Source organism: Canis lupus, chromosome 37 (genome assembly GCF_003254725.2).
Source record: "Canis lupus dingo isolate Sandy chromosome 37, ASM325472v2, whole genome shotgun sequence".
NCBI lineage: Eukaryota > Metazoa > Chordata > Mammalia > Carnivora > Canidae > Canis > Canis lupus.
The window spans coordinates 1437771-1447788 of record NC_064279.1 but is presented as its reverse complement, the minus strand read 5'-3'; the positions used below and the strand labels follow the sequence as shown (position 1 = coordinate 1447788).

The 10018-nt window shown below is 49.1% G+C and overlaps 1 protein-coding gene and 1 non-coding gene across 12 annotated transcripts in view; one reads left to right on the top strand and one right to left on the bottom strand.

The window, feature by feature from the left end:
- Nucleotides 1-10018, top strand: part of NEMP2 (nuclear envelope integral membrane protein 2) — a 42392-nt gene that overhangs the window by 11609 nt on the left and 20765 nt on the right. For 7 of the 11 annotated variants that reach the window (XR_007408843.1, XR_007408844.1, XR_007408842.1 and 4 more), the window contains exons 1-2: nucleotides 226-435; nucleotides 8555-8670. Coding sequence is in view for 5 of the 11 variants with exons in the window: in XM_049106569.1 (XP_048962526.1) it covers nucleotides 336-435; nucleotides 8555-8670 (216 nt within the window). In the remaining 6 variants the exon portion in view is untranslated. Of the gene's footprint in view, nucleotides 1-225; nucleotides 436-716; nucleotides 1079-6529; nucleotides 6774-8554; nucleotides 8671-10018 lie in introns of those variants that run through there. The other 4 variants (XM_025441747.3, XM_025441746.3, XM_025441745.3 and 1 more) reach the window with 4 other exon arrangements.
- On the bottom strand, nucleotides 7307-7407 carry LOC112656834 (small Cajal body-specific RNA 20). Its single transcript, XR_003134697.1, has one exon. It is a non-coding gene; the product is annotated as a small Cajal body-specific RNA 20 (non-coding RNA).

The following is a 10018-nucleotide window of genomic DNA, read 5'->3' as shown; positions in this document are numbered from 1 at the left end:
GCGCCCCCTTCCCCTCCCTCCCGCCCCCTCTTCCCCGCCCCCGGCCCGAAGCCCGCGGGTCCCGCCGGGGTCCCGGAAGCCCCAGGCCGCGGCCGAGCAGCGCCCCTCCCCCGGCGGCCCGCGCAGAGGCTGCCGGGACTGCGCGGCCCCTGCGCCCCCGACGGCGAGGCCCGGAAGCCCCGCGGCGGGAGGGGCGGGAGGGGCGGAGCGGGCGGGGCGGGCTGCCGGGAGCGCCCCCAGGCCGACGCGGAAGCCTCGCCGCCCCCCGCGGGCCCCGCCGTTTCCGTCCCGACGGCCGAGCCGGGCCCGCGGGCGCGGAGCTGGTCCCGGGCGGGATGCGGCCGCGGCCGGGGCGGTGGTGGCTGCTGCTCTGGCTGCCGCCTCTGTCCTCGCTGCCCGCGGGCGCCGTGCGCGGAGAGGCGGCGGCGCTGTCAGGTAACGGCGGGCTCTGGCGGCGGCGCACGCAGGCGCACACGGGCCCCGGCCCCGGCCCCGGCCCCGGCCGCGCTGCCCCGACGCCCTGAGGCCGCCCGCCCGGCTCCGCGGTGGCGGGGGAGCGGGGGGGGGGGGGGGAGGGGAGCGGGGAGGGAGGGGGAAGGGGGGCGAGTGGGGGCGGGGAACCTGGGAGCGGGCAGGGGGCGGGGCGAGCGGGCGGGGGCGGGGCGAAGATCCTGGGAGCGGGCAGGGGGCGGGGCGAGGATCCTGGGAGCGGGCAGGGGCGGGGCGCCTCCTCGTCCTGTCAGGCTCCCGGGGTCCCGGTCCCCGCTCAGCCCCGGCCCCGCCCCGGCCCCGGCCCCGCCCACCAACCCGTCGCCGCCTCCTTGGCCGCCTCTGCGCCCGGAGTCGCCGGGTGTGCTGTAAGCCGGGCTTAGCGCCCCCTCCAGGGAGGGCAGGGCCTTGTCTGAGGATAGAGACCCGGAGCACCTGCCCCAGCTGCCAGCCTGTCGCCCGACGTCGGGGAACCGTTCTCTGCCAGTTTTCATTGCACAGACGTTTGTGGAGTGCTCACTAAGTGCTGGCAGTGTTAGCAGGGCTCTCGATGTGCTCTCTTATGTGATAGCCTAGTCGCCCTGGGAGGGTAAGTACCCCCTACGTACCCATCTTATAGATGAGTAAAGAGAGGTGGGCTTCGTAGTAAGAAATGTAAGCCGTCTGTACATGAGATGGAAAAATAAATCACAAATACGCCTGAGAAGGAGGGTTTCTGAGCATGGCAGCAGCCAGGAAAGTGTCAGTAGCCCTGAACCAACCCCCGGAACCTTGACTTCTAGACATTCACGACCTCCCCCCGCCCCACACACACTTGTAGAAGTACCTTGGTCCAGGCCCAGCATCTTTATGCACCATGGTTTTCTCATCACTAAAACAAAGTTGTTCTATCGCAGAATGGTTTACAACATAACCCAATATTTCACATGTTTGTGTTACAACATTTAGTGTCCACTATGACTCCTGTTTTGTTAACCAGGTTAAATGCTTTTCAGAGCTACTGTTCTGCCCAAGAGATGCAGGATGTACACCGAGTTGATAAAATTCTAGCCTAGAGCCAAGAAAAATGGCAAGTTGTGTAGCTTTATGGCAACTCTTGCCATCCCAGGTACGTGTTACAGCACAGGCTGTGGAGCAATCCTGGGTCCTGTGTGTGCAGGTGACACCACGTTGGAACCTCTGGACTGGACTAGGTCTGAGGAACGTTGCTGCTCTAAAAGTGGTTCTGTGAACTGAGATCGAACAGCTGGTGCTCCCCTTCACAATAGGGCCTGTCAGTCACAGAAGAAGCTTGCATCAGATGATACTAACTGTTGTAAAGTTCTCTCTCGAATGTACACACCCTTCCGTAAAATAGAGAATATCTGGAGCCAGGATGGCTTTCTGTCACCCTGTTTGGAGGAAAGTCAGAGGCAGGTGACATGGGAGAGGCAGGTAGTTGTCTGGCTGGAAGGAAGAGTTATTCATAGTGAACTATACGGTGATAGGCCACGGCCTGTGATCATCTATGGAGAAGAAAAATCAGTCCTCAAAGTTAGAATCAGCCTGATTGTGCATCAGCATCCGCTAACTTCAGATTTATTCTCTATGCACATTCTCAGAGAAACAAAAATCAAGATTTATATTCAAGTTTGGTTAAAAAAAAAATAGGGTTAGAACAGAGAAGTTGCTTTCTAATTTTGGTGCTCCATGCTAACCCCTTTGAAAATGTCAATTGGCAAATAATACCCAGAAAAATCCTTCTTCTTCGAACTTTCAGGAGCTAAGTTTTGTTGGTTTTTGCTTTTTGCTCTTCTTGTTTTTTTCCCCTCCCCCCTTTCCAAAAGAAAAGCAGTTATAGGCCAAATGAAGAAAATAGCAGTCTAATTTAATAGGTGGCTTTTAAAATTTTATTATAGTTTCATCTGAAGTTATTTTCTTTCCATATGGGGGCCATGTAAAGGTTAAATTTTTAGAAGGAACGTTGCTGAAATATTTTTATGTTGGAGGTTGTTTAAGATCTGCTAAGATTTGAGGAGCGTTTGTGCTTTTTATTTTTAGCATATTCTGTAAGTAGGTTTAAGTACTACCTGCCCTTTTCTGAAATTTCGACTGAATATTTTTACCTTATGTATGACTAAATTCTTTAACTTAAATATATCCTTTTACATTTAGGAAAACTAATAAATGACAAAAGTGGTACAAAGGAGTAATTTTAAATGTAATTTATTAGTGAAAGCAGGTGATAACCCATCTGTCCCTTTTTTATATAAGCTACATAGTCTTAAATTAGATTAATTGAATATTTATAAATTGAGTGCTATTTAAGTGAACTAAGGAATGTCATTGGGTAGGATAAGCCTGACTCAAGTGCTTTGGTAATGTAAATGATTGTGCTTTGTCTTAGCGGTTTGGGCACCACTATCCAGAAAGTCAGAAGGCAGGGTTATTGCAGAATCAAGCAAACCTTTTGAGGCCTACAGGGCGTTATGGTGAGGATCCTTTCATGGCTCAGAGGTGCAGCCTTGCTGGGGGAGCTTATTAGTAAGGATGGCATTCAGGGTTGTCCCTGCAGATATTCCTAAGTGCTTAGGAGGTGAGGCAGAGCTGGGATACCCCACACTTCAGATTTTTGTCCGGATCCGGAATCAGGTTTGAGGAAGTGAATACCTAGGCTACGGGGCACCTTGTAGGGCAGAAACATACTCGGCCTCAAGGGAAGCTGTAGCTGTCCCTGGGCAGGAATTGTTCTCTTCTGATCAAATGAATTTTTTATTCATTTTTCTGAATCCCTAGAAATTCCCTTTTGTTTTCTCGATTGCACTAAGAGGGAGTTTTGTTGATTATCAGTGTGATGTCTTTGGGTTTGCCTACAGCGACCTCCAAGAAGTTCCATCTTGGAGAGATGAACCAGCAAAGACTGAGGCCCCGTGAAATAAGTGACACCTGCAGACGTGCAGGCAGCTTCCCAGACCTCAGGGCTGGATGGGCAGCTCCTTCAACAGCTGATGGAGTTCAGATAAGCCGTCCATCTGGCTAGGTCTTCTCTTTCCCACCCTTAGGTGGAGGTGGAGGAAGTAGATAGTGAAGTGTAAAGTGTTTCTAGAAGAAGCCTAGATAACAGTCTTGATCTTTACGGTCATTGTCTTAGGCTTGGCCTAACTAGCCGGTGGCTTCAGGTTTACACGAACTCACGTGAAGCTAGATCTGTAGTTTCTTGTAGCTGTGAGTTTCAAGTTCCTTAGTTAGGAGTCCTCTTGGGGGTTGAATGAGGGAGTTAACAATGAGGGTAGCCAGAGCACACCATGAAACGCTAACACCTGGCCTGTTATGTCTCGTATATTGTGTGAATTTGACATCAACTTCACTTCAAAAGCCAGAGAGCACTCTGGAGAATTCCAGGTGGAATACTTTACAACGTGCCTTTAGTAGTTTCCATAGGTATCAGTAGCAGAGCAGTCTACGCATCTATACTTAATTCTGTAGAGGAGCAAGAGAAACTCAGAGCCTGTTCCTTTCTTCTAACTGGGAGGTCCCTTATGCAGAACGCACTGATGCAAGCTTGTTGTCTCTTGCTTCTCTCTGCCCTTCTTTATCCCGGGAGGATAAAGAAGAAGATCCCTAGCCCAAGGGGTCTTAAGGATTACAGCTTTCGGCCCCGTAGTTAAGGTATGTGGATGATGGAGTAGAGTAAGGGGGAGATGGAGTCCGCGGGTTCTGTGGTGGGATGGCAGGGACACAGGCTGGATAGGACGTCGGATTACATCAGATTGCTTCAAGGGGAGGGCCGGGGTGCGCTTCCCTTTATGGTGCTGACTAGTGCCAGGCAGCCTTTTACAAAGATTGGCCAGGCTTTCATTGTCTCAGCTGTGCATGCCCGAATAACCCACTGACCCTCCCAGATTAAACACATACACAGAAGACAGATTTTTAAAGGCTGGGGGTACAGTAAAGAACATGCTGCCTCTAACTTCATGGAAAGACAGGGTATAAGCTGATAAAAATATGAGGAAAAAATAAAGCAGAGTGAGAAGCAAGTGGGTGAAAGGGGTTGGAATGTGCCATTTTAGACAGTGGGGTCAGAGAAGGCTTTCCTAAGAAGGTGACTTTTGGGCAAACCTAAATTACCAAAAGGAGCAAGCTCTGCCAAAATCTGGGGAGCAGATTGCATGTCAAGGAATTGCCAAGTAGGAAAACTTGAAGCAGGAATGGCTCAGCACCTCGAGGACAGGAGGGTTGGTGTGGCCTGAGCAGCTGCGAGGATGAGGAGGAGAGAGGGTCACAGCGCTAGATCGTGGAAGGGAGGGTGGATTTTTATTACAGGTGCAGTGTGAAGTCATCGGTTTTGAGCAGGTAAATGATGTGCTCTGATTGATGTTTTTAAAAGATCTCCATGCTGATTGGAGAATAGGTTGGAGGGGAATTGATATTTAGGGCAATTCCAGAAGCAGGGAAACCAGTAATCCTAGTGCAAGGAGACTGGCTTGGATGACAAAGAAGCATTTACTTCTAAATTCAGATTATTGCACTATACTTATATTACACCATCTTGCTCTTAAGAGTTAGAGATCTCAAATGATTTAGGAGATGGATTAGGACCAAGTGGAAACAAACTCATTGGAAGGCAGCATTTGTTTGCAAAGCTTGGACCCGGAAAGAGGATGTTCCCTCAAACCACGAACAAGAGCAGTAGTTCGTTCTCTGTGCTTCGGCCCCGGAGCCACCCTGCAGAAAAGCCCCTGGCCTGGAGCACCGGCCATGGGAGTAAACCCGAAGAAAGCACTGGCCGCCAGGGACCTTTCTTACAGTGGTCCGGGCTGCTGGGGTCTGTGGACCTCGGCCCCGCCCTCCCTCACCCGTCCTGCTCGAATGCTCCCTTTCCAACACAGGTAGGAGTTCCTGTCTTTTATTGAGGCCCCGGGGTCTAGTTGTGGACCCCGCCTCCTGGTTTAGCCGGGAGGCTCTGAGGAGGCAGAACGTGGGCTGCCCGAAGGCCCGTCCACAGCCTCCTCCCCGTCCTCCTCTGCTCTCACTGCCTGGAGGCTCTCACTATGTTTGGTTGCTCAGGTGCCCCCAGGTTCTCTTGCCTCTGACGTCTTTTCCACAGCCAGCTGCCAGCCCTTTGATGTCCGGGAGGGCCCTCTCCCCTGTATCCCTGGGCCGGGGGTAACCCAACGGCTCCCTCAGCACTAGCTCTGCGTCCTCCTTCTGGTCTCGTGTATATGAACATGCCGTACTGGGGGACGGATTTTTAATTTTTAGTCTCCTATATTTAGCAGAGCACCTCTAGAGCCTCCTTCACGTGCCTTTTTGAGACCTGTCTCTTAGAATTTTGTATTTGCATCTCGACTCTCAAACTCTGCAAATGCGTTGGTATATTTAAAAATGTAAGCATTTCCTCCCAATGTTAAGAGTAAATTTTAAGTGATTTGATGGTGTCACATTGGAAAATACTGGATTCTCCTGTGACTTTCCTACTTTGTGTAACTTTGTGACCTTTATGCAGTCACATTGGTCGGTATTCTCTGCATCTTCTCAAGTGTGTCTCCACTCTCTTGGGCTCAATGCTTAGGATGCGTCTAGCTTGGGCACAGACCTACATGGGCTTCTTCAGTATCATTCCCCAAATGACTGTGACAGTTACTAGTTACTCAATCCTTCCCTAATTTTGGTGCAGCAGGTTGTTCTAGCTTCATTTCAGGTTTTTCTGGAGCAGCTGACCACACTTCCCATAGAAAAGTTGGGGGGCCCCCAGGCGCTCAGGGGTTGAGCGTCTGCCTTTGGCTCAGGGCGTGACCCCGGGGTCCTGGGATCGAGTCCTGCATCAGACTCCTTGCGTGGAGCCTGCTTCTCCCTCTGCCTGTGTCTCTGCCTCTCTCTGTGTCTCTCATGAATAAATAAATAAAAGTGGGGGATGGGCATAAGGCCCATTTTTCTGTGTGCCCATAGCATTCTCTGTGCCTGCTTCCTGTTGACAGACACAGTGATGACACCCTATCCTGGATCCAGAAGAATTTATGACTTTCATCTCAGTTCAATTTATTTTATTTTTTTCCCACAGAAAGTGGCTTATTGCTTTTAGAACAAAATGAGATGCTTCCAGAACTTTTGTTAGTGGAAAAAAAAAACTGTTAGAACCTGAAAACTTTTCTAAAACATTTGTCAGTTGATGGAAGTAAGCACTTCAACATAGAGAACTTCCTGCTTGCAACCGTGTGGAACCAGAGCTGTGGGGTTCGATACACTAACCACTCAGAGCTTGTGCTCGTGGCCACTGTTCCGAGTGTCACGTCTGACCTGCCCGGGTGCGTGCAGAGGCCCCCCCCCCCATTCCCAGCTCTTGCTCATCACCTCCCACCTCACGTCCTATAGGGGATCCCGGCCTGTAGGGGATCCCGTGCGGGAGACCCAGCTGAGTGAAGGATGGAGTGGCCTGGCTGGCACCCGGCCTCACCCAGCGGGGAGGAGTGGTAATCCTCCCTGAGCTCGGTGGCCTCGGCCGCAGCAGAATTCCCCACTCTGGACACCCTCTCCTCCCCCAGTGGTCCCCCTGGGGCCAAAGCCAATGTTTGGTGGGAGAGCAGGAGGTGAGAGGCTGCACTCCCTCACGGGCATCTTTATGGTAGACGCCCGCCCGTCTAGGTGCACGTAGGCTATTCCTGTGGGGCAGGCAGGGGCCAAGCTACGTACGTGGCAGCCCAGGCCAGGAGCGGCCCACGGGAGCCCGGCACTGTTCAAGGAGCCGGGGGCGGGGGAGGGGGTGGTGCCCACTCGAGGCCCCAGGCTGGCGGGCAGTCAGCAGGCCTGGAGTAGAGCAGGTGGGGCTCCCAGCAGCTCTAGATGCCTGAGGCTGGAAAACAAGCCTGCTGGCCGGCTTGTGCCAACACTGATCCTCAAAGACTGATCTTGGCCTCCAGCCCTGACTCAGGGGAAGAGGACGTCTTACTTCATTTTAAATTCAGAGGGAGCCACAGATAAAATGAATCCCATTACTTTACATGTTTCTTGCGGTATTTACCGTCTAATAAGGCACCTCGCTCTCCTCTTCTGTGTACTGTATTGTGTTGTATGTTATTTGTATGTTACATATGGATCCCAGATCATTCTCTGTCCTTCCCTCCCCGGCTCAGTACCTGAAAGCTGACATCTGTGGCCTGAGTCACCTGGGCTTCTTTGTCCTTTGGTTCCCATTGGGTTTGGCCAGTGAGGAGCCCTGATGGGAGGGCAGGAGAGAGGTTGAAGTAGTCCTATCTCCATCCGCCATTTTTTGTCATGTTTTGTCAGGGATTGCATCCATCAGACTGTCCTCCGGGTTTTAGTAGCTCCAACAAATAACACCAGGTCTTCCCTTTGCCATTTCAGGCCTAGCTCCAACAAATAACACCAGGTCCTCCCTTTGCCATTTCAGGCCTCCCTTTGCCATGTTGAAGACTTCTTGCTGTCGTTGAGGTCTAGGAAGTTCACGGTGTCTTAGTTGACAGTGTTGATGCCTTAACTCTGTCCACACACTCCCCGACCTCTTCAGTAAAGCCTTCGTGAGTGTCAGCAGTTACCTGCTGAGACTTTGATGCTCACCTAGTCCATACTCCTTAAAGTAGTAACCACTGCTTACCTCTCTAGCTGCAGATGTTGAAATTCCGTCATAATTCCCCACACTCCATCTTCAGTGAACAACTGAACCACTTCTGTGATTTCCCTAATCTTGGTTTTGTACACACTTGCCACGCTCTAACCTTTCTTCTCTGTCTCGTGGCCTCCGACTTATCCTTTAGTGCTCCACCCACATTTCCTCTTCTCTAGGAAGCTGCCCCCAATTCTTGCCCTCTACTCCCAAGACTGAAGTGCCTATTCTCTGTGTTCTTAGACTACCTTCCATGTGTCATAAGAGTGTTGATGCTGGACTGTAATTTTTTGTCTGTCTATTGTAGGTTGGAAAGACTATAGGACTGTAATAACCATGTAGAAGAATCCATTGGTCAGAGCATGTAAAAATAGCATTATTCTTGTGAATTAAAAAGGAAAAAAAAAGGGTATGATTCTGGGAAATTAAATATTTCAGAAATATATTTTCTTTTTCATCTCTCAGTTGCAAGGTGTAAAGCCCTGAAGGAAATGGATTTTATTAAGACTTCTGACTCAGACTGTTACTGCTACAATAGAAATTCCCAAATGGAGTGGAAATACATGTGGTCAACTGTGCAGGTAAGAGCCTATGTTTAAATCACATCTTAAGAGCTGAGAATTAAAATGTACTATTTCAAGAATTAAAAATATCTTTTATATGACACAGAGCAGTGTATCAGTATGAAAGGTGACTTGGGAATCACATAGAATGGCCTAAGGGAAAGGGATGTATGGAAGGGAATATTAACTCTTCATACTTTCCGTGAGCCCTTCTCCAAACCACTCTAAATAAATATGGTATCTAAGTGACCACGGTGTGCTCACTGTTCAGACACCACTCAGGACAACACCGTGTCTTCTACTTTCCAAAATAATTGCTATCCCAAGCCACTCACTCTCTGATCCCAGGTATGGCCAAGAGTAGTTTTTCTCAGTAGCCTAATACTTTCCTTTATTCAGCACTTAACATATTTATTAAGCCCTTGCTTAGTGCCAGGAGCATAGGCTTTTAGGATACATCAGTGAACAAAAGATCCCTGCTCCTATGTTTATACTCTTAGGGGTATAGGAGTATAGGGAATAGGCCATAAATGTAATAGAGAGGAAAATTATAAAACTAGTAAGTGCTATGAAAAAAAGAAAATGTAGAGCAAGGGAGGCAGAATGAGGGAGGTAGGGAGCAAGTTAACAGTATAAAAAGGGTGGTCAGGGTAGTTCTTGTTGAGAAGGTGGTATTTGAGAAAGATTTTAATGAAGTTAGTGAGTTATCAAGATAATATTACCAAGAAAGAGTAGTCTACCCTGAGGGAAAAGATAGGACAGCATATCAGAAGGAACATGACGTTGATTTGTACTGTTGCTGGTTGTAGGCACCACTTTGGCCACCTGGTTAAGGTGGTATCTGGCAATTCACAGTTTTACCACTATGAAGTGACCATTGTACCCTTTGTAATAAATGATTTTTGAGGAGATAACTTAAAACTATGTAGAAAAAAAAAAAAACTATGTAGATATCCTTTTCCTCATCAATTTTTCACTCTTTAGTTTTATCATCCATTGATGCTTGCATGAATCAGATATCATCATGACGTTAATCAAATGGTCATTTTCTAATTCCCTTATTCTTTCTACATTCATCAGTATTCTTCAATAGGGGAGAGTTTTTCCTTCTCCAGGTTATTTATATCCACATAGTGTTATGGATTGCCATTTCATTCAGTGGATTATAATCTATTACTTCATGGTTTATTTTGATATTCAGATTGTCCTGGATTTGACCAATAGGAGCCCCTTCAAAGTAGCTCATTTGTCCTTTTAATTTGTGCCTATCATTTGAGCATCTTCTGGCAAACAAGATGTTCCAGGCTTATTTTGTGATTTCTGAAACCCAGCTCTGGAATCATACTTTTTTTTTTTTTTTTAAGAG